Source organism: Gobius niger, assembly GCF_951799975.1.
Source record: "Gobius niger genome assembly, chromosome: 1".
NCBI classification, from domain to species: Eukaryota; Metazoa; Chordata; class Actinopteri; order Gobiiformes; family Gobiidae; genus Gobius; species Gobius niger.
In genome coordinates, this window is record NC_136852.1 from 38,602,081 (window position 1) to 38,627,785 (window position 25,705).

General features: G+C 43.0%; 1 protein-coding gene across 1 annotated transcript; it reads right to left on the reverse strand.

The window, feature by feature from the left end:
* Nucleotides 1–5,861: 5,861 nt before the first annotated feature.
* On the reverse strand, nt 5,862–23,990 carry LOC306973814 (phosphatidylinositol 4-phosphate 5-kinase-like protein 1; the record flags this gene model as incomplete). Its single annotated transcript, XM_079570839.1, has 8 exons — nt 5,862–6,210; nt 8,540–8,702; nt 16,160–16,272; nt 19,442–19,497; nt 19,595–19,629; nt 19,734–19,858; nt 22,872–23,026; nt 23,751–23,990. The coding sequence occupies 8 exons, from the start codon at nt 23,988–23,990 to the stop codon at nt 5,862–5,864; spliced, it is 1,236 nt and encodes a 411-aa protein (XP_079426965.1).
* Nucleotides 23,991–25,705: the final 1,715 nt, after the last annotated feature.

The following is a 25,705-nucleotide window of genomic DNA, read 5'->3' on the forward strand; positions in this document are numbered from 1 at the left end:
CCTCCGGGTCCACTCGGGTCCACTCGGGTCCACTCGGGTTCTCTCCGGGTCCACTCGGGTCCACTGAGTTTATAAACACCGACTCGCTCCGTGAGCTGGTGGAAAGTGCATAGAAAGAGTCGCGCTGCTGCTGCTTCTTCTTCTTCTTCTTCTTCTTGTGTCTTTCCGGCAGACTCAGGCCAGGCGGCGCATTGCTGCCTCTCTCTGGCTACTCATGGTTATTACACCCCCAAGAGTCGCGCTGCAGAATTTACAACAAAGGTTTGAACTGATAAGAAATGCTCTAATCAATTCATTTGACCAGTGTTTTTCATCCTTTGTTGAGCCAAGGCACATTTTTTTCATTGAAATAATCACGAGGCGCCACCAGCAGAAAATGTTCTCATCAAAGTGTCTTGGCTCGGAACACCGTATGGTCTCACTCGCCACAATGCCTCAATACATCACTAATTCTCTTGTCTCAAAGAAATGAACTACCTGATATGGAGGAGTATCAGGGGCGGACTGGCCATATGTCCTGTATTCTGGAAGAGCACAGAAGGGCCACTGGCTCGAGGGCCACCGGTCCCGCCTCAACCGAGCTTTACCCGAATCTAAAAGCTAAAAAGAAAAGCATTAAAATGGCGAGAAAAAGAGGATGAAAACATGAGAAAAACACGGACAAAAAACACAACAAAAAATGATAGAAAAAATAATTAAAATTCAACAAAAATGTGACAAAAATGCAACAAAAATGCAACAAAAATGCAACAAAAATGTGACAAAAACTCAACCAAAAAGTGACAAAAATGCAACAAAAATGTGACAAAAATGAAAAAAGAAAAAAAAAAATACAAAAGGTGACACAACACAGCAACAGCGCGGGGAAAAAGGTCAGTTTTGTGGGTCAAAAGACGACAGAATGCATTTGGTTTAGGCGGGGGGTAAGAGGTTAAAATATGGATTTGTGGAAGTGTCGCGTTTACGCTAATTTGGGCCCAGCTGGTCAGAGTCCAGGGCTGTTTTTCAGTCCCAGTCCACCCCTGAGAATATAATATGGTTACTCTGCCGATCACTAGACAGCACAGACACTTGAAAACGGTACATTATTTGTGGATAATAATGCATTTGTTTGAAAAAAACACTTGGTGAGATTGGATAATTTCCCAAGGCACAGCAAACAACATCTCACGGCACGCCTTACAGAGACTTTATTCCCTGGGAAAATGAACAAAAACAACATAATTTATACATTTGATAAAAAGTCCATTAGTAAACTAATGACACTGTTCTTAAAACTTCCTATTCAACCAAAAGCCAAAGAGACACACTTTAAAATGATGAATGCTGTTTATCCCTCAAAAGAATTGCTAAAAAAGCGTTTTAATATTGATGATGATACATGTACTTTCTGTGAGAACAATGTGGAGACAACGGATCAGATTTTTTTTGAATGTACCAAGACTCAAATATTTTGGAAGAACATACAGGACTGGATACGACGGCAAAGTGAAATCCCAATCCCCATCTCGAGAGACAACATTACTTTTGGAACTCTTCTTCAGAACAAGAACAATGGACTGTGCTATAATTTAATTCTCTGTCTTGGAAAATTCTTTATACATAAACAAAAAATACTTAAATCATCCCCAAACTTTAAACGGTTTCTTGTGGACTGACAGTTATTTAAAATCCCTCAAATATATGAGCACCAATGATAACGAATATATTTATGAATCTGTTTATGAACTCCTGAGTGAGCTACCCAGAACTGTATAACCCCTTGGAAGTACATTAACCTCTAACTATACTGCATCTTGTTGTTTTATTTATGAATGTTTTTTTTCTTTTACTGCTTGTGAACATTGTAATCTGAACAGATCATCAATAGTGCCCTACTTGTTTTGTACATGGAATTGTAAAAAAAAAAAAAAAAAAAAAAAACAAAGGTTTGAACTCCGCAGACTGAAGGGCGCCTCGCTGCTGCCCCCTGGAGATGAGGAGCTGCACCGCCTTTTACAGCCTGAGACGTCATCTGCAGACCCCGCTGGGATCAGAGGTGGGGTAGAGCAGTGTTTCCCAACCAGGGGTACGGGGAACCACCTCTGCCTGGGATGGAGCACTTAACAGGTTTCTTCATTTCAATATCTGTCTAATAGTATTTTTTCCAATAATACCTGGCTATTCAAAAGCTAAACAAGATCCAAAATCCACTCTACAATGATTCTAAAATGCCACAAAATAATCCTGTGAATGCAGACGTGCCTCTGTCTGTCTATTATTCAGACTTTGTTCCCCAAAATATAAGCAGCTTTGACCATTTCTCCACATGCCTTTAATTCCAAATGTAAATATCAATAAAGAAAACTTAAATAAGTCAGTTTGTACAGCAAAAGTGCAGGTCCAATAAAAGTCAGACAGATTTATTTCAGAATAACCTATTTTCTTCAACAAATAACCGAGATAATAAAAGAAAAACAGCACCGTCTGAAAGAGCAACAACCCCACATCATTCAGCTTCAGAAACAGATACAGTAAGTCATTCAGGGAGTAATGTGAGTGTTATAGTAACAGTTATAGTATAGTCATAGAAGCAGCGTCAGTAACAGTATGAGTGACACAACATTAAACGAGGAACAAGAAATCCTTCAGTAAAGGTTACATTTTTGAGCATAGACACAATGGAAACAGACCCATGTGTTTGTGCGTATACAAAACTCCAAAATGCACCTTAAACCCGTGGTAAATAATCAGTGTATTTATTTTTTTGTCTCTAGACACATCCATTTTTGCGTATTTTTCTAGTCTTTTTCTTCTAGGTATATTTTTCCCTTCGTTTTTGAAGTATCTTTAGTTTTTTTGCCCTATTTTTAGTAACTTGTTTTGGCTGTTTCTTCTGTATTTAGTTCCTGGAGCGCTTCCTCTGCCTCCTCAGTCTCCAGGTGCGTTCTCTCTCCTCCCAGCCCCTCGTCCTCGCTGTACCTGTGCACACACCAGTCAGCTGATGTGCAGTCACTAAGGGTTCTGGTTTGTCCCATCTATGTCCGAGACACGCTCTTAAAACTCAGGGCTACACGTGATTCCTCAAGTCTTCAAAATCACTGTAGGAAGCAGAGCCTTTAGCACCAAGCTCTGGTTTTATGGAATCAACTCCCAGCTCACGTTGAAGAAGCAGACACAGTCTCTACATTTAAGACTAGGCTGAAAACGTACCTCTGAGACGCTCTGACCCACAAGTAAAGCTGCCTTAAGCTGGGGGTACACTGTGCCATTTTGGCCGCCTGTGATGAATGGGGAAAATCTTCGGTCGTAGCTCAAAATCGCAGGTCTTAGGTCATACAGTGAGACGGGGACAAAGATTTCAAATAGAACCGTTGTTCAACCAAAGACGAGCTACGAGCGCCATCAGGCAGTGTCTGATCTTTTGGAACCGTCTCAGAGTGAGCCTCCAAAGAGGATCTCTGTCAAGCGTCTGATCATCAGGATACAACACGAGCTGCACCGCCGCCAGAGTCACAAGCAACAGAGGCCAGGCATGAACGCGTCTGATTCTGCATTTTACAGGACTTTCCCTGCACTTTTCCACATAAATAAACCCTGCTAGCATGGCCTCAGCTAAACACACTGCTCCAGAAACTGCTGCGATGAAGCTTTGGTCGTAGCAACGATAAGAGCAGCTCACGATTTTACTATCCCCATGTTGCGCAATGTGACATGTAAAAATCGTATAAGACAAAAACGTCGCACAGTGTGCACCAGCCCTCAGAGGAACACTGAGTGCTCTCCTCTAGTTCTTCTTACTCCAGGCTGTCTTTATTATGATACAGTATTTCTTTGATCTGAAGTCTGTTCATCACTATCCACATGGTGTCCCTCCTCTGTTTCAGGTGGCTGGTCGTTAGTATCACAGTCTTCAGCCCAGTCCACAGAGAACTGAAGCTCCATCAAGGACTGGACGTTCTTCGATCATGGCCCGTCTGCTGAGGGACTCCCATCAGCCCTGGGTCTATAGCCTGTCCGTCCATGGGAGTGGATCTCTCCTGCTGATGACGCTTATTTGACTTAATGTTTTCCTGGATACTTCACTTGCCCGAGCTTAACTTTGTCTTGTGGTTTTGTTTTATTGCTTTAATGTTTGGTGCAGCTGTGAGGAAACTCCTGTTGTGATATTAGGCTGTACAAAACAACTGATGGATTGAAAATAACATCTTAAACATGCTCTAACAAAAAAGTATGATGTTTAAATAAAAAAGATCATGTTGAACTGTTGTCCTGTTGTCCGTGTCCTTCCTAAATATGTCGTCACAAACTGTCCTCAGGCTCCGCCCTCTGCTCCACTACAGGGACGTCTCCAACAAACACCTCAAGTTTGCACTAACTATGTATGTTTAATATTCTGCTGTGGGGCTGGGTATCGTTAAGGTTAAAAGAAAGTTTAGGTTCTACCAGTATAAAAGAAATGAAAGTATCGAAAGCAAGTTTGATGCTGTTGGTTCAGGGACAGCATTAAAGGTGCATTATGCAGCTTTTAATGTGGAAAAAGACATTCATATTTGCGCATATCTGACCTTGTAGTGACTCAGCTGCTGTATGAGTGGACAGCATGGCGCCTTTACTTTTCATCTCTCCAACGGTCTCTACAACGCTCCTGCATAGCTTGTTTTGTAGGTTTTCTCGCGAGAGGGTCCGTCAGCAGTGAAAACCTTCCAAACAATTGGTCCTGGAGCGTCATAGAGATCACTGTGATGGAAAGTAAAGGCGCCGCTGACCACTCACACAGCCGCTGCGTCACTACAAAGACAGATACGCACATGTCTGACCTTTTTTCTCCACATCAAAAGTTGCACAATGCACCTTTAAAAGAAGTGACTTGGTTGTTTCAGATCAAATAAAAGATTTATTTTACTTTTTGGTAACACTTTACATTACGGGCTGGTAAGTCCGTGGTACTTATAGTGGTAATTACTAGTAATGACAGTGGTACTTACAGTGTAATTACAGTGGTTCTTCTTGGTACTTATTGTGGTACTTACAGTGGTACTTACAGTGGCCAGTACTAGTATTTACAGTGATAATTCTAGGTTATTATTGTGGTACTAAAAGTCATAATTACTAGTCACTAGGGTTAGGGGTTAGGGGTTAGGGAGACACAGAGTTACCACTGTATCTCTCATTACTAAGAGATACTGTGGTAACTCTTAGGTGAAGGTCATACTGTACTTTGATACTTTAAATGATAGTTTCTAGTAGTTTCAGTGATATAACTATGGTACTTTTTGGTAATTCAAGAATACTACAGCAGCAATTCATAGGTAGTAAATGTGGTACTTCTACAAACAGACGTAATTTCTAGGATTGTGCGACTATAAAACAACATAAAACAAGAAGTACAACTTTCATTACTAAGAGTTACCACTGTATCTAGAAGTACATAACTTGTATTTCTCACTATAGTATCCTTTATGTACCACAATAAGTACCTAGAATTACCACTGTAATTACCACCATAAGTACCGTTATAAGTGCCACTGTAAGTAACACCGTAAGTACAACTGTAAGTACCAAGGACTTACTGGCCCGTAATGTAAAGTGTTACCTATTTTTTTTTTCTTTTTCTGGTTCTAGACGCCAAATATTTTAGTATTAGTATCGGAAAAAGTATTGTTCAGGTAGTGGTGTCGGTAAAATATAGCGGTGCCCAGCCCTAGTTCTAGTATGACTATTCTTTTACATTTTTGAAGAAGTCTTTGATGGCACATTCTGCTCTGAGGAGTGACCTTCTCCATTGCGTTTGGTTGCATTCACACACGATACAAAAGGAACCGCGTTAACCCGGATCGGCTGGACAAGTGTGAGTCCTGCCCGGCCCGGTGCGGCCCCGCTCAGTCCGTCCTGGCTCGGATCCAGCGGCAGAAGCGCGGGGCGTATCTCCGGGGGCTGACGGTGGAGAAGTCCCGCCCCCTGAAGCGCAGCGTCTTCCACAGACGCTCCAGCCGCTTCTTCAGCCCGTACACCGTGAACACGTCGATGATGCCCACGAAGTAGCGCTGCCGCGGCCCGTCCAGCACGTGCACCGCGTTCTCGCACGCGGGCAGCAGGCGGCGATGGTGAGCCTCGAACTCCTGCAGCGGGAGGGCGCCCGGGTCGCTCTGGGGCAGGGAGGCGGCCCGCGAGAGCAGCGGCTCCGCGTGGTCGGGCGGCGAGTCCGGGACCTCGTCCAAATCCACGGACCTGACGGGGACGACACGGGACGATCGTCTGTTACAATAAAACTGTCTTTTTTATTTTTCAAGATGTTGGTCATGGTAAATGGACCTAACTCATATAGCGCTTTTAGGTTATAGTCTAAAGTGGTTCTCAACCTGGGGGTCGCAAGACAAATTTGGGGGGTCACCAGATCACGCTGCAAATTCCCAACAACTTGGCAAGATTTTAAATCTTATTTTTAGTCATGCTAGATTGTTTCACTAACTTTTATTCACTTATTTTAAGCCATCGACTTTGCATTATAGTCTTATTTTTAGCACAGACCTTTATTATTTGTCTTATTTAGTTCAGAAATCTTAAATCAGTTTTTTTAGGAGTTAAAATAAGATATTGTTTATTTCAACGTCGAAAATCTTGATTAGAGATTTTTGGAGCGTAAAAAAGGACTTAATTCAAGGATGAGTGTTTGGCACTAGATTTATTTTAGAAAGTCAGTCAGTCAGGAGAAACCTAAAACTACTTTGCCATATATTATTTTCATAGGGTTGGCCCCGATGTGCATTCTATATTTTGTTCTATTTAGTGTCTCAGGACAAAAGGCACATTTAATTCATTAGTATTACAGAAAAGTCTGAGTGTGTAGGAGGATAAGACAAGAGTCTAAAAGTTTGAAAGTCTTAAAGAAGTTCATTTCCCATGAGTATAGGAGACAGCAGTGGTCCCCAACCCTTTTTCCTTGAAGCCCCCCCTATGACCTGACTCTCTGGTAACAAATTGTATTTTTATTTTGATCCATAAAGAATCAATTTGTTTGAATTGTTCTAAAATTACTGCCACGTGACACTTTGAGGAAAAAATAAATGCTGATGTTTTCATATTGCTTCTTCTGGTTTTGATTTTCAGTAAGATGTACGTCCTTTAAACAAGCACTGGTTTCAGGTGTTTAGAGCTAGTTTTAGGATCAATTTTGGTTAATTTTAAGACATATTGACTTGTTTCAGGATAATTTCCACTTTTTTTTAAGTAAGGTTAACTTTAAACAAAAGTTGATATGCTCATAACAAGTATATTTTCCTTATAGTTGAATCTAAAAATAAGTTTTCTGAGCTTAAAATAAGTCTTGGGAGTGCTTATTTTGTACTGCTTGTTTCAAGATTTTGATATCTTATTTTAAGATTTCTTACTAAGTAAAATTAACTTGCTGCATGGACAGATAATTTGACTAGTTTTAAGTATTTTTATCTTGAAATGCTGGTATTTTATCTTGTTTTTAGCTACCTCTTATTTGCAGTGCATGTAGACAAAACATACATCCTTTTTTTAGCGTATATTATAATATTTTACTGTTGCATGTGTGTGCTATTTTACCAGAGTGCCATTATACTGTATGTTTGTAGTTTGATGAGTTTTATTTTAGCCATTTGTTTCTTTCTTCGTTTTTTTTAAGAATTATGTAGGCTAATGTTCCGATTTCTCACGGTGTGACCCGGGCAGGGGGTCACGAACCCCTTTAACTGTCATCATGGGGTCGCGGCTCCAAAAGGTTGAGAACCACTGGTCTATAGTGTATAGGTGGGGAGCGTTGCTCAAGGGTTGGAGTAAATTGAAACAATGACGGACGTAAAGGAACAGGCCACCGTTTTAACATACTGAGACATGCTCTTACCTGAGCTTAGACGAGTTGATGCGTAACTGTCTGCTTTTTATGTGTACGCTCAGCCACTCAAATGTTGCTAGGATTTACCCGAGGGGAACCGTGAAACAGCTTGGTAGCTTCTAACTTCACCCCATTTTGGAGCTATGCCTTTTCTAGGACAACATTTGCGTGACTGAGCTCACGCACGAAGACCAGACAGATACGCATCAACTCGTCTAAGCTAAGGCAAGAACAGATCTCAGTATGTAAAAACGGTGGCCTGTTCCTTTAAAGGAATAAATCCAACGAAATCCACGCAGTAGTCTTCACTTTACTGCGCGGATGCCAAACTACTCCTGGTATTATTACGCCTTACAATATAGTTCCCCCTTTTATCCGCTTAGAAAATCCACATTGTTTAATTTTGTGTAATTATACTTTGTAGTGGAACACTTCACGTAACCATATTTAAATAGGGAAAACGTGGAAGAGCTTGGTAGCTTCTATCTTGACCTGTTTTGGAGCTATAGAGGAGAGAGGGAGAGGCTAAATGCTAACGCCGTCTGCGCTGTGTTTACGTGACTGAAGGCACGGGGGAAGATCAGACAGGTCCTAAAGAACTCGTCAAAGCTAAGGTAAGAACATATCTCAGTATGTAAAAACGGTGGCCTGCTCCTTTAACGTTCCTCTGTCAGAGTCTTTTGGTCCGGGACTTACTTGGTGGCGCGCAGGACCAGGTTAGCCAACGAGTGTTTCTTGTCCAGCTCGTCGTGGTGCAGCGGCTGCTGAGCGAGGAGCAGACTGTAGTCCAGGACATTCAGGCTCTGGAGGAACTCGGCGTCAGCCCGGACCTGCTCCAGGAACCAGTCCTTCTCTGCGCCTGCACAGAGGGTACCACGGGTCAAAAACACGCCCTGTAGAGAGGACACGGCAAACTCCCAAATCACTGTCGACTAACAGCAAACAGAGACAAAAGAAAATATATACTGTTCACTCAATATCAACCTTGATACAATAAAGAGTGATATTACAGGAGGATAACCACTCTGCTACAGGAGGATAACCACTCTGTTACAGGTGGATAACCACTCTGTTACAGGAGGATAACCACTCTGTTACAGGAGGATAACCACTCTGTTACAGGAGGATCACCACTCTGCTACAGGAGGATAACCACTCTGTTACAGGAGGATAACCACTCTGTTACAGGAGGATCACCACTCTGCTACAGGAGGATAACCACTCTGCTACAGGAGGATAACCACTCTGTTACAGGAGGATAACCACTCTGTTACAGGAGGATAACCACTCTGTTACAGGAGGATAACCACTCTGTTACAGGAGGATCACCACTCTGTTACAGGAGGATCACCACTCTGCTACAGGAGGATAACCACTCTGCTACAGGAGGATAACCACTCTGTTACAGGAGGATAACCACTCTGTTACAGGAGGATAAACACTCTGCTACAGGAGGATAACCACTCTGCTACAGGAGGATAACCACTCTGTTACAGGAGGATAACCACTCTGTTACAGGAGGATAACCACTCTGCTACAGGAGGATAACCACTCTGTTACAGGAGGATAACCACTCTGCTACAGGAGGATAACCACTCTGTTACAGGAGGATAAGCACTCTGTTACAGGAGGATAACCGCTCTGTTACAGGAGGATGACCGCTCTGTTACAGGAGGATAACCACTCTGTTACAGGAGGATAACCACTCTGCTACAGGAGGATCACCACTCTGCTACAGGAGGATAACCACTCTGTTACAGGAGGATAACCACTCTGTTACAGGAGGATGACCACTCTGTTACAGGAGGATAACCACTCTGTTACAGGAGGATAACCACTCTGCTACAGGAGGATCACCACTCTGCTACAGGAGGATAACCACTCTGTTACAGGAGGATAACCGCTCTGTTACAGGAGGATAACCACTCTGTTACAGGAGGATAACCACTCTGTTACAGGAGGATAACCACTCTGCTACAGGAGGATAACCACTCTGTTACAGGAGGATAACCACTCTGTTACAGGAGGATAACCACTCTGCTACAGGAGGATAACCACTCTGTTACAGGAGGATAACCACTCTGTTACAGGAGGATAACCACTCTGCTACAGGAGGATAACCACTCTGTTACAGGAGGATAACCACTCTGTTACAGGAGGATAACCACTCTGCTACAGGAGGATAACCACTCTGTTACAGGAGGATAACCACTCTGTTACAGGAGGATAACCGCTCTGCTACAGGAGGATAACCACTCTGTTACAGGAGGATAAACACTCTGTTACAGGAGGATAACCACTCTGCTACAGGAGGATAACCACTCTGTTACAGGAGGATAAACACTCTGTTACAGGAGGATAACCACTCTGCTACAGGAGGATAACCACTCTGCTACAGGAGGATAACCGCTCTGCTACAGGAGGATAACCACTCTGCTACAGGAGGATAACCACTCTGTTACAGGAGGATAACCACTCTGCTACAGGAGGATAACCACTCTGTTACAGGAGGATAACCACTCTGCTACAGGAGGATATCCGCTCTGCTACAGGAGGATAACCACTCTGCTACAGGAGGATAACCACTCTGCTACAGGAGGATAACCACTCTGTTACAGGAGGATAACCACTCTGCTACAGGAGGATAACCACTCTGTTACAGGAGGATAACCACTCTGTTACAGGTGGATAACCGCTCTGTTACAGGAGGATAACCACTCTGTTACAGGAGGATAACCACTCTGTTACAGGAGGATAACCACTCTGTTACAGGAGGATAACCACTCTGTTACAGGAGGATAACCGCTCTGCTACAGGAGGATAACCGCTCTGTTACAGGAGGATAACCGCTCTGTTACAGGAGGATAACCGCTCTGTTACAGGAGGATAACCGCTCTGCTACAGGAGGATAACCACTCTGCTACAGGAGGATAACCACTCTGCTACAGGAGGATAACCACTCTGCTACAGGAGGATAACCGCTCTGTTACAGGAGGATAACCACTCTGTTACAGGAGGATAACCACTCTGTTACAGGAGGATAACCGCTCTGCTACAGGAGGATAACCGCTCTGCTACAGGAGGATAACCACTCTGTTACAGGAGGATAACCACTCTGTTACAGGAGGATAACCACTCTGTTACAGGAGGATAACCACTCTGTTACAGGAGGATAACCACTCTGCTACAGGAGGATAACCACTCTGCTACAGGAGGATAACTACTCTGTTACAGGAGGATAACCACTCTGTTACAGGAGGATAACCACTCTGTTACAGGAGGATACGCACTCTGTTACAGGAGGATAACCACTCTGTTACAGGAGGATAACCACTCTGTTACAGGAGGATAACCACTCTGCTACAGGAGGATAACCACTCTGCTACAGGAGGATAACCACTCTGTTACAGGAGGATAACCACTCTGTTACAGGAGGATAACCACTCTGTTACAGGAGGATAACCACTCTGCTACAGGAGGATAACCACTCTGTTACAGGAGGATAAACACTCTGTTACAGGAGGATAACCACTCTGCTACAGGAGGATAACCACTCTGTTACAGGAGGATAAACACTCTGTTACAGGAGGATAACCACTCTGCTACAGGAGGATAACCACTCTGCTACAGGAGGATAACCGCTCTGCTACAGGAGGATAACCACTCTGTTACAGGAGGATAACCACTCTGTTACAGGAGGATAACCGCTCTGTTACAGGAGGATAACCACTATGCTACAGGAGGATAACCACTCTGTTACAGGAGGATAACCACTCTGTTACAGGAGGATAACCACTCTGCTACAGGAGGATAACCACTCTGTTACAGGAGGATAACCACTCTGCTACAGGAGGATAACCACTCTGTTACAGGAGGATAACCACTCTGTTACAGGAGGATAACCACTCTGCTACAGGAGGATAACCACTCTGTTACAGGAGGATAACCACTCTGCTACAGGAGGATATCCGCTCTGCTACAGGAGGATAACCACTCTGCTACAGGAGGATAACCACTCTGCTACAGGAGGATAACCACTCTGTTACAGGAGGATAACCACTCTGCTACAGGAGGATAACCACTCTGTTACAGGAGGATAACCACTCTGTTACAGGTGGATAACCGCTCTGTTACAGGAGGATAACCACTCTGTTACAGGAGGATAACCACTCTGTTACAGGAGGATAACCACTCTGTTACAGGAGGATAACCACTCTGTTACAGGAGGATAACCACTCTGCTACAGGAGGATAACCACTCTGCTACAGGAGGATAACCGCTCTGTTACAGGAGGATAACCACTCTGTTACAGGAGGATAACCACTCTGTTACAGGAGGATAACCACTCTGTTACAGGAGGATAACCGCTCTGCTACAGGAGGATAACCACTCTGCTACAGGAGGATAACCACTCTGCTACAGGAGGATAACCACTCTGCTACAGGAGGATAACCACTCTGTTACAGGAGGATAACCACTCTGTTACAGGAGGATGACCGCTCTGTTACAGGAGGATAACCACTCTGTTACAGGAGGATAACCGCTCTGTTAGAGGAGGATAACCACTCTGTTACAGGAGGATAACCACTCTGTTACAGGAGGATAACCACTCTGCTACAGGAGGATAACCACTCTGTTACAGGAGGATAACCACTCTGCTACAGGAGGATAACCACTCTGTTACAGGAGGATAACCACTCTGTTACAGGAGGATAACCACTCTGCTACAGGAGGATAACCACTCTTTTACAGGAGGATAACCACTCTGTTACAGGAGGATAACCACTCTGTTACAGGAGGATAACCGCTCTGCTACAGGAGGATAACCACTCTGTTACAGGAGGATAAACACTCTGTTACAGGAGGATAACCACTCTGCTACAGGAGGATAACCACTCTGTTACAGGAGGATAAACACTCTGTTACAGGAGGATAACCACTCTGCTACAGGAGGATAACCGCTCTGCTACAGGAGGATAACCGCTCTGCTACAGGAGGATAACCACTCTGCTACAGGAGGATAACCACTCTGTTACAGGAGGATAACCACTCTGCTACAGGAGGATAACCACTCTGTTACAGGAGGATAACCACTCTGCTACAGGAGGATAACCACTCTGTTACAGGAGGATAACCACTCTGTTACAGGAGGATAACCACTCTGCTACAGGAGGATAACCACTCTGTTACAGGAGGATAACCACTCTGCTACAGGAGGATATCCGCTCTGCTACAGGAGGATAACCACTCTGCTACAGGAGGATAACCACTCTGCTACAGGAGGATAACCACTCTGTTACAGGAGGATAACCACTCTGCTACAGGAGGATAACCACTCTGTTACAGGAGGATAACCGCTCTGTTACAGGTGGATAACCGCTCTGTTACAGGAGGATAACCACTCTGTTACAGGAGGATAACCACTCTGTTACAGGAGGATAACCACTCTGTTACAGGAGGATAACCACTCTGCTACAGGAGGATAACCGCTCTGCTACAGGAGGATAACCACTCTGTTACAGGAGGATAACCACTCTGTTACAGGAGGATAACCACTCTGTTACAGGAGGATAACCACTCTGTTACAGGAGGATAACCGCTCTGCTACAGGAGGATAACCACTCTGCTACAGGAGGATAACCACTCTGCTACAGGAGGATAACCACTCTGCTACAGGAGGATAACCGCTCTGCTACAGGAGGATAACCACTCTGTTACAGGAGGATAACCACTCTGTTACAGGAGGATAACCGCTCTGTTACAGGAGGATAACCGCTCTGCTACAGGAGGATAACCGCTCTGTTACAGGAGGATAACCACTCTGTTACAGGAGGATAACCACTCTGCTACAGGAGGATAACCACTCTGCTACAGGAGGATAACCGCTCTGTTACAGGAGGATAACCACTCTGTTACAGGAGGATAACCACTCTGTTACAGGAGGATAACCACTCTGTTACAGGAGGATAACCGCTCTGCTACAGGAGGATAACCACTCTGCTACAGGAGGATAACCACTCTGCTACAGGAGGATAACCACTCTGCTACAGGAGGATAACCACTCTGTTACAGGAGGATAACCACTCTGTTACAGGAGGATGACCGCTCTGTTACAGGAGGATAACCACTCTGTTACAGGAGGATAACCGCTCTGTTACAGGAGGATAACCACTCTGTTACAGGAGGATAACCACTCTGTTACAGGAGGATAACCACTCTGCTACAGGAGGATAACCACTCTGTTACAGGAGGATAACCACTCTGCTACAGGAGGATAACCACTCTGTTACAGGAGGATAACCACTCTGTTACAGGAGGATAACCACTCTGCTACAGGAGGATAACCACTCTTTTACAGGAGGATAACCACTCTGTTACAGGAGGATAACCACTCTGTTACAGGAGGATGACCGCTCTGCTACAGGAGGATAACCACTCTGTTACAGGAGGATAAACACTCTGTTACAGGAGGATAACCACTCTGCTACAGGAGGATAACCACTCTGTTACAGGAGGATAAACACTCTGTTACAGGAGGATAACCACTCTGCTACAGGAGGATAACCGCTCTGCTACAGGAGGATAACCGCTCTGCTACAGGAGGATAACCACTCTGCTACAGGAGGATAACCACTCTGTTACAGGAGGATAACCACTCTGCTACAGGAGGATAACCACTCTGTTACAGGAGGATAACCACTCTGCTACAGGAGGATAACCACTCTGTTACAGGAGGATAACCACTCTGTTACAGGAGGATAACCACTCTGCTACAGGAGGATAACCACTCTGTTACAGGAGGATAACCACTCTGCTACAGGAGGATATCCGCTCTGCTACAGGAGGATAACCACTCTGCTACAGGAGGATAACCACTCTGCTACAGGAGGATAACCACTCTGTTACAGGAGGATAACCACTCTGCTACAGGAGGATAACCACTCTGTTACAGGAGGATAACCGCTCTGTTACAGGTGGATAACCGCTCTGTTACAGGAGGATAACCACTCTGTTACAGGAGGATAACCACTCTGTTACAGGAGGATAACCACTCTGTTACAGGAGGATAACCACTCTGCTACAGGAGGATAACCGCTCTGCTACAGGAGGATAACCACTCTGTTACAGGAGGATAACCACTCTGTTACAGGAGGATAACCACTCTGTTACAGGAGGATAACCACTCTGTTACAGGAGGATAACCGCTCTGCTACAGGAGGATAACCACTCTGCTACAGGAGGATAACCACTCTGCTACAGGAGGATAACCACTCTGCTACAGGAGGATAACCGCTCTGCAACAGGAGGATAACCACTCTGTTACAGGAGGATAACCACTCTGTTACAGGAGGATAACCGCTCTGTTACAGGAGGATAACCACTCTGCTACAGGAGGATAACCGCTCTGCTACAGGAGGATAACCACTCTGTTACAGGAGGATAACCACTCTGTTACAGGAGGATAACCGCTCTGTTACAGGAGGATAACCACTATGCTACAGGAGGATAACCACTCTGTTACAGGAGGATAACCACTCTGTTACAGGAGGATAACCACTCTGCTACAGGAGGATAACCACTCTGTTACAGGAGGATAACCACTCTGCTACAGGAGGATAACCACTCTGTTACAGGAGGATAACCACTCTGTTACAGGAGGATAACCACTCTGTTACAGGAGGATAACCACTCTGTTACAGGAGGATAACCACTCTGTTACAGGAGGATAACCACTCTGTTACAGGAGGATAACCACTCTGTTACAGGAGGATAACCACTCTGTTACAGGAGGATAACCACTCTGTTACAGGAGGATAACCACTCTGTTACAGGAGGATAACCACTCTGCTACAGGAGGATAACCACTCTGCTACAGGAGGATAACCACTCTGTTACAGGAGGATAACCACTCTGTTACAGGAGGATAAGCACTCTGTTACAGGAGGATAAGCACTCTGTTACAGGAGGATAAGCACTCTGTTACAGGAGGATAAGCACTCTGTTACAGGAGGATAAGCACTCTGTTACAGGAGGATAAGCACTCTGTTACAGGAGGATAACCACTCTGTTACAGGAGGATAACCACTCTGTTACAGGAGGATAACCACTCTGCTACAGGAGGATAACCACTCTGTTACAGGAGGATAAACACTCTGTTACAGGAGGATAACCACTCTGCTACAGGAGGATAACCACTCTGTTACAGGAGGATAAACACTCTGTTACAGGAGGATAACCACTCTGCTACAGGAGGATAACCACTCTGCTACAGGAGGATAACCACTCTGCTACAGGAGGATAACCGCTCTGCCGTACCCAGGCTGATGCGTTGTCCCTGGAAGTTGTTGTCTTTCAGGACTTTGATGACTTGCTGCCCCCTGGTGTCGGGGTTTGTCCAGCGTCCCACCTCACAGCCTTTTATGTCATACCTGACAACAACACAAGGTCAAAGGTCACGAATGCACCCCGATGTACGTCACACGGACTCAACCAGCGTGTGTTTTAGAGGAGCTTATTGTACATGTTTGCAGCGGTGGGAGAGGCTGGTGGGAGCCTACACACAGTTTCACACAGCTCCTTCCCAGGTGTTTTTCACCAGTACCATTTTGTACTTGAAACTTAATGACTTTAGTTCAAGTGTACGCAGAGACGTGGGAAGATATTTTAGTTAGGGGGCGCTGAGGGACAAAATGTACCCCCAAAATACTTTTTCTGTGCATAAATCCTATTTATTAACCTCTTAACTCCCGCCTGAACCGAGAGCATTTTCTCCAGTTCACCTTTACCCAGGATTTCGCCTCATTTGAAAGACCAAGAAAAATAAATGGATCTTTTTCCTCACATCAGATTTTTTTTCATCACTTTTTTTGTTGGGCAGTCGTCTCATTTTTGTCAAAATTTTGTGACTTTTTTGTGACTTTTTCGTCAAATTATTCGCATTTTTTTGTCAAATTCTTATCACTTTTTCATCCATTTCTTTCCTCAATTTTTCGTCAAATTTTTCTCACTTTTTTGTCAAATTTTTGTCCATTTTTGTCCATTTTTTGTCACTTTTTCGTCAATGTTTTCTCACTTTTTTCACATTTTCGTCCTTGTTTTCGTCGCAGTTTTGTTGCTATTTTCACACCTTTTTTCCAGAAGCTTTTGGATTGAGGTAAAGCTGGAGATAATGAGTGTACGCGAAGCACAAAATTTGGACGGAAAATGATTTGAAGTGTTTGAAGCTCGGGGCCGCCATTGCTGTAGAACCTCCAGATAAGCTAGTTTTACATTGCATAGCATTGGACTATAGACACTTTCTAAACAACTGTACAGCCTGGTGCCTATTTTTTTGTACATTTTCTACAGCTAGATATTGCTCCTGTGAAAACACTGGGTTAGGTACAATTAAAGGGACCAGGCTGGTTTTCGTAAGTAATGTTTCAGAAATCTCGTACACTAATGAGGGCTGAACAGAAATTTCAGCGTCAACTGCCAGGAATATTGTTTCATGTGGTTGTTTCAAGATGCACAATAAGGAGACGATTGATGGAAAATGTGCTGCATGGCCAAGTCACCAAAAAAAATAACTTTGCAAATGCCACAAAGAATCTGCTCACAATATGCCAAACAGCACAGAGACAAACCCATCCACAACCACCACTAAAGACTCCAAGCTGGGGGCAAAACACAGTATTAAGGAACTGATGTAAACTATGGATCAGGGTTTTTTTGGTAGATTGATTTGAAAATGAAAGACACAATTTAAAAAGAGTAAACTCAGTTGTTTGACCATAACTAGCTTCGCACAACCACTAACTATGAGCGAAACTAAAACTTTTGTATCATTCATATTCTTTGAGAAATGGCCAAAAGAATGAAATAAATCAGCCGGTAAAGGTTTGAGCAGAGCTGTATTACTATGGGCATGTCCTATGTAGAGTTTTATTTAAGATCTTTGTTGGGAAAATTTTTAGAGTCCGTTAGCATTAGCCTGCTCAATATATTTTCCCTATAGCTATTGGCATTTAGCCACCAAACATCGAAAATTGTGAACCAAACAGATTTTGTCAGCTGTTGCCAACTCATCCACCACATTAGTTCATAAGAAATCATTAATGAATGCACAGGCAATGGGAAATTTACTGTAGATACAAATTAACATCTGTAAAAGTGTCCTCTGAGCTAAATGCTAACTCAAATTTTCTGTGGGATCATATACACATCCAATAATCATCATCTTAAAATGAGTTAACCTCTTAACTCCCGTTATAATGTTCAGCTTTCCCCAAATCTGAAAGCTTCTTGGCTGGAGAGTTCAGTCTATAGGCCTTAATGCCTCATCTGTAAGCTAGACTGCGTCGTTATCACGGTGACACTTTCTTCGCTCTATTTATGTCACATTTTTGTTGCATTTTTCCAGGTTTTTGTTGGGTTTTAGTCGCTTTTTTGACCATTTTTCCGGCTTTTTTGACTATTTTTTTCTGCCTTTTTGACCATTTTTTTCTGCATTTTTGACCATTTTTTCTGCTTTTTTTCTACTTTTTTTTTCATGTTTTTCAACCATTTTTTCCCCAGCTTTTTAACATTTTTTTTCTGCTTTATTGACAATTTTTTTCAGCTTTTTTTTTTTACCAGTTTTTGCCACTTTCTTGTAAGTGTTCTATGGCGTTTTTGTAACTTTTTTGTTTGTTTACATCTCGTTTCCATTTCTATTTTGGCGCTTATTTTCAAGAAGCTTCAAGATTCAAGATTTCAAGATTTGGGCAAAGCCAAACTGGAGAAATTGTGCTCGGTTCAGGTGGGACTTAAGAGGTTAATGATAAAGAAACCACAGAAATATATATGCAATAAAAAGGTCCAAACATACGTCCCTGCCCTGAATTTTTTCGGGACGTATGGTCACCCAAATAAACCGAGCTTACGGAGTGAGACCGTTTTATGAAACCGTTCTTCTGACCGACGCCCCCTGGTGGTAGTTAACATCTGCTGAACCTCAAACCTCTTCCTACTCACTCTTCGTTTGAACAACAATTTCAGTGAAAATGATTTAACCCCTTAACTCCCACCTGGACCGAGCACATTTTCTCCAGTTTGGCTTTACCCCAGTCCACAAATCTGAGACGAAAACAATGATGGAAATGTGACAAAAAAGTGACCAAAAATGGATGAAAAAGTGGCAAAAATGTCACAAAAATGTCACAAGAAATTGACAAAAAATGGATGAAAAAGTGGCAAAAATGTAACAAAAATGTGATAAAAATTTGACAAAAAAATGACAAAAATGTGACAAAATGTGACAAAAAAACGACAAAAATTTCATAAAAAAATTGACGAAAAAATGACAAAAATTTGACAAAAAATGACAAAAAAACTGACCAAAATGTGACCAAAAAAAAGTACAAAAATGTGATTAAAATTTGACAAAAGAAATAATAATTTGAACCAAAAAAAAAAAAGAAAGACAAAAATGTGAGAAAAAATGACCAAAAAAAAATACCCGACAAAAAAATTATTGACAAAAACATTCTGATAACGTGAGGAAAAAGATCCTCTCGGCTCAGGCGGGAGTTAAGAGGTTAAAGTGTTGAAATGCTCCTAGTTTGTTCTGCGTCCAACCTGACATCGATCCTCTCGTCGGGAAAGAACACGCTCTGCATTACGATGAAATACTTCTGTAGAAAAAGTAAAGACATCAGTCAAATCATGCTGAAGTATTTCTGCAAAATCATTCAAAACGTCAGAAAATCCACCAGAGAAAAACACAATTACCTTCATCTCATTTGGAATCACGATCTGGTACACGCCTGGGGGAGGAAATCCAAACAGAATAGTACTTGTAGTAGCAGTAGTAGTAGCAGCAGTAGTAGAAGTAATAGTAGTATTATTAGTAGTAGTAATAGTATCGTACCCAGGAAGCGCACCAGCAGGGAGTGGGGGAACTTGTGCAGGTGGGAAACGTACGACTGCAGTTTGTTCAAGAGAAACTTCACTTCACGCCGACTCTGCGTCTTCAGGAAGAACCTCTTGTCATGTCTGCAACAACAGGCCAAAACATGTACAACAGGCCCCCAGCTGAGTCATAGCCCAATACATGTACAATGGTCCCGTTATCATTACGCTAGTTACTACCAGTTCTTAGTGTAAATTTATATAGGAATGATGTACTGAGGTGTTTTTATCAGGGAAAGAAAGTTAAAGGGACTATACGGAGTTTAAAAATGCTAAAATTAAATCTATTCCTCCCCCTACATGTTACTCGGGTCTGAAGTGCCGTCATGCACGAGCTTAATATAGAAGCTGCAGTTGCACGTGTGACCTGAGGTGGCAGTAGTGAGTATGAAATTAATAACTTGCATCTAGTCTCTTGTAAGTGTCGTCTTTCTGTGTCTGTTCAGCCGCACATTAAATGTTTTTTTTATTTTATCTTTTTTATCCGTACTTTAAATGATGACTTTCACCAATAATGTCAGCTGAGGGCAAAACGTTGCAGATTTTTGCCAATGATTTGATGTAAAAGAGCTCAGCCGTCGTCCACCCACTTCCCATTAAATCCAACTCATTTATGATTAAAAAATAAATGAAAATGAAATAGTAAGCATTTAAAAGCGCTTGCACCGGCTAATCCGCTGTGTCCTAACTACCCACCATTGTGTGGAAGAAAATAATTGTTTAGTTTATAATGTTTAATTTAACCTTGTGTGTTTTATGTCCACGTGTTAGCACATAGCTGATGAGCCAATATGATGCAGACACATTTTAGGTTGAAATTTAGCCGTTGAGTTCACGTCTTCACTTTTGGACGCCTTTCAGAGAAAATAATTGGACATTGGTTTATATTTGCTGTCAGAGATGAAGATGAACTTAGAGACAGTTTTTGTTTCATGTGTATTCTCCCAGTAATGAATGAGATATTTACCAAAAACTAAGACACAAAATCTGCAGGTCGCCAGTTACCATAGTAGTTACCATAGTTACCGCCATAGATACAGACGGCATCTCTGGTCATGTTTGAAAACAGTTAAGGGGAAAACCATTTTGAGAAAAATCTGAACTTTTTCTAATTATACAAAACTACTTTAAAGGGGCTAGATGCGAGTTGGCCATTTTCTACTCACAACTGCCACCACAGGTCTTATGTGTAACTGCACCTTCTATATGAAAGGTCCTATATCATGCAAAATCGACTTTTTGGAGCTTTTAGCCATGTTGTTATGCTATTTCCTTATCAAAAACACCCCCAGAGTGGTTTGTGGCTTCATTCACGCAGCTCTCAGTAATCCTCCTGAATCCTGCTCTCTGAGGCTCCGCCCTCTCCTGGTGAACGACTGACCTGTTCAGTTGTGTCGTCACAGCGGAACGGAAGTGCTCGACGTCTGTAATGTAATGTCTTAATTCTATGCTTACGGCCTGATTTTAATTTGTAAAACACCCTTGTCATTATTTCTGTTGTAAGAAAGAAAGAAATAAAGGAAAAGGAAAAAAAAAATAAAAAAAATAAAAAGGATGTGCCCGAGGTGCTTCCAGGTCAGCTGTGGCCAAAACAAACACATCCCTGAGCGTCTGAACAGATCAGTCATGTTTGCGCTGCAGCTGTGAAGATGGAGCTCGTTATAACTGGACACACCTGTTCTTTATTCTTACCTAACGATAATGTCACGGAGAAAAACAAGCGCGTTTGGCTACGAGGACGAGGAGTTTATACAGTCTATGATTCAACCTTCCTAAAGAAGAGGCCACTTGAAGTTGTTTTTTTCTCCGGGATTCGGCGACTATCACCAAAATATAGTTTTTCTGTGACTGTCTCTGATGGATGTTTGGTGAACCCTCGCCAGAATCAAAGTGGATTAACTTTTATAACCAACGCGAGTCCCATAATGTAAACAGCGATGGACCAGAGCGGTGAGTCAGTCCAAACGCGGGTTAGCTTGTGTGTTAGCATATTAGCTTGTGTGTTAGCCATTTATGAAGCTGTGTTGCAGATGTCAACTCCTTATAACTGCATTGTGAAGTAACTTCACTTATTGCTGTTTATTTATATTACAGTTGTATGTGCGGAGAGAGGGGGCGGAGTTAACTGAATCGAAGCGTTGTGTCTTCCGGTTTTGAAAAATACCTCCAGAAAACACTTATATTTATCATAAAAATGAGTGCTCCATAATGGTAGAGGTACAATATATCATATAAATGCCTATACTTAACTTTGGAATGGCTAAAATAGCAGGATATAGGACCTTTAAGCTCGTGCATGACGGCACTTCAGACCCGAAGCAACACCTTTCGGAGTGACAGTGCAGGATTTTAGAGGCAGTTGTGGTGAACAGGTCTGAGCTCATTCTACTCATGAGGACATTGTTTAACATGTAGGGGGAGGAAAATACTTAATTTTGACATTTTTAAGCTACGTATCGTTCCTTTAACAAACACTGAATGATGAAAGCAAAGTGGTTCAACAGCCCATAAATATGAAGAATGCTAACATGATGATACATGTTAGCAACCATCATGCTAACGCTAGCTAGCGCTTGCTATGACTGCCGTTTTTATCGCTTCTACTGAACAATCTGCTGTGAATAAACATCCACATGGAGCCGATTTAGACTTGACTTTATTTGTATGTGATAAATAAGTTAATATTCCACCATAAAATGACTAAAAAGATTGAAAAAATGTTTCTATTTTCCCCTTGGCGAGGCCACGCCCCCTTCTATGACGAGATGGCATCTATATAGAATTTTAATTTGCTCTCCACCTCGGTTTTAAACTATGGGCTCTTTAGAATGTTGTGACGTCACATGAACATTTCCAATATATTTCCAGCATACTGGATAATGCTGGTGTCAATTCATTTATTTTGTTGTTAATATCGTGCTGCAGTTTAGTTGACTTTATATTGGAGTCGAACATGTGTCATAGGTGCAAACCTTACCGCACATACTGTATATTTACTGTATTTATTGTTTCATCCAGGTTGTTTGTTAGTTTCACCAGTTTGCACCAGCTCCAGACCTCACACGCTGATTTCTCAGATATTGAGAGTGGGACTCACGTGATGAAGAAGTCGGCCTTGCTCTTGGAGTTGGAGATGAACTGTAGGTAGTTTTCTTCTGAGCAGAGAGTGTTCATGAACTGCTCTTCAGAGATGTCCAGCGACTGCCTCAGAAACTGGAACACCGGAGCCGCCAGCGTCTGCATAGAGAAGCCCTGCAGCAGCACAGAACCAGGGTGAGTCCTTCAGGAAAACGCTGGGAAAGATCTTAATGAGACCAAAACTGGGACTGAAACATGCAGATCATTTGGTCCATCCTACAAACTGAAGAAGACTGAAGAGGGGCTAAGGAGGGGCTAGAGAGGGGCGAAAGAGGGACTAAAGAGGGGACTGAAGATGGACTGAAGAGGGGCTAGAGAGGGGCTGAAGAGGGGCGAAAGAGGGAGAGGGGCTAAAGAGGAACTAAAGAGGGGACTGACGATGGACTAAAGAGGGGCTAAAGAGGTACTAAAAAGGGGCTAAAGAGGAACTAAAGAGGGGAATGAAGAGGGACTAAAGAGGGACTAAAGTGGATCTAAAGAGGGACTAAAGAGGGGCTAAAGAGGAACTAAAGAGGGGACTGACGATGGACTAAAGAGGGGCTAAAGAGGAACTAAAGAGGGACTAAAAAGGGGCTAAAGAGGAACTAAAGAGGGGACTGACGATGGACTAAAGAGGGGCTAAAGAGGAACTAAAGAGGGACTAAAAAGGGGCTAAAGAGGAACTAAAGAGGGGAATGAAGAGGGACTATAGATGGGCTAAAGAGGGACTGAAGAGGATACTCAAGAGGGGCTAAATATGGGCTAAAGAGGGGACTAAAGAGGGACTAAAGAGGGACTAAAGAGGGGTTAAAGAGGGGCTAAAGAGGGGCTAACGGGGCTAAGTAGCATGTGCTCTTGCCTTGTGCGTGTGCGTGTCCGTGGCTCGGTAGTGCGTGGTGGTCAGTGCGTCCGGAGCAGCAGAGTTTAACCCTTTCTGCACCGACGCCCGCACTCCTTCTTTGATGAACGTCGTGAGGCGGAAAAACTCGTGGTCCGCCGTAATCTCGAAAACCCCCAGCATGCTCCACTGCCGCCTCAACTGCCACCAGCGGCGCCTCCTCCTGGCCGCTCTCGACACCGTCACTGCCGCTTCCGCCATCTTGATTCACACTGCAAAAACACAACTGGGTTTGAGTTTTACTGGATCACATGAAGTCATGCTGTTTGAACTGGTCTGAACCAGGGGTGGGAGTTCGTCACTAAGTGCCTCAAGTCAAGTCCAAGTCACACTACAGTCGGCCCAACGGGGGAGCTGCTGTTCCATGGAGTCTAAAAGATAAATAGGCTATAACAAATATTTTTGCTCATTGTTTCTGAGTCAGGGGTTCCCATAGAACTAAACATAACATATGTATATTATAGGGGTTCCCTACAATGCCCCAGCCCCTGTATGCTCAGAGTCGCCCCTGCTCAAAGGCCTTCAGTCCTGCTGGGCTCTGGAAAGAGATTTGCTTTGCACATTTTCATCCGGCTACTGCAGGTTTATTTATAAAAACACAACCAATGTTAAAGCAGACTCTTAGACATCAAACAACAGCAAACTACTGCTTGGTTTTAACGTATTCAGAGTAGTGCTTAATTATGGCCTTTGTATTTGTATTTTTTTTTATTTTATTGGTTTATTTGGTCGGGACAGTGCATGTTATTGAACATACATAATAATAATAATAATACATTTTATTTAAAAGCGCCTTTCAGAACACCCAAGGACACTGTACAATGGACACATTAAAAACATTAAAAACAAGAGCAACAAAATAAAACAGAGGACAAACGATTGAGAAGGTGAGCGTGTAGCTAGCTGGTGTAGGACTGTCTGAACAGGTGAGTTTTGAGTTTGGATTTGAAGAGTGGCAGAGAGTCTGTGGTACGGAGGTCAGAGGGGAGAGAGTTCCAGAGCTGGGGAGCAGAGCGGCTGAATGCTCTGTGCCCCATGGCCGGTGGGACGGAGGGGGTCTCATGCATGTAAACAAGCCACACCGGATTGTAGCCTTGGGCTAATTTCCACTCGTCGTCCCCCATGTGCACTCTCAAACACACTCACATTCATCCTGGCCTATTGTACATGTTTTTAGTGGTAGGGGAAACCGGAGTTAATTGTAATTAATTTATTGCCATGAATCTAATTTATGCATAATTTATATAAAGGGGTTGTATTTATTTGGCAGAGGTATATTTTAGATTCTTCTTCACATTTTCCTCCATTTGAACGTATTTTGGTGGAGATGTGAGGCCTGAGGGATCATTTCAAACACTGTAAAGACAAAAGCAGTTTGATTCATTTTGGAGAATTATCTTTTTAAATAATTGCAAAGTGTGATTCATTTTGATTCATATGTTTAATCGCATTAAACATTTTGTAAGTAATTAATCGGAATGAATCTAAAAGAGTCCCAGCTCAGCTCTAACACTTTTTGTGGTTGAAACTTCCCTCACAAACGTAAACATCCGGGTGTCCGGGGGCGACAGGTTTATAACGAGTTCATTCATTCATGCAGTTATAGAATTCAGAAAGATTCAATAACATCAAAAACACAGAATATTAGCATCGTAACCTACACATCTAAACTAACCTATACTACTACTACTACCACTACCACTACTACTACTACTACCACTACTACTACTACTACTACTATTACTACTACTTCTGAACTACTACAAGTACTTCAATAACTACAACTGCTGCAAACAACACTATACGGTTGTTCTTCTCCTGTAAGTTTTTGTATTGGTTTTATGTTATAGAAGTGAGGTTTAGGATCAGTCTTACCTGGGAGAGACACACGAGCTGTTTGGACTCTTCCTGGTTGT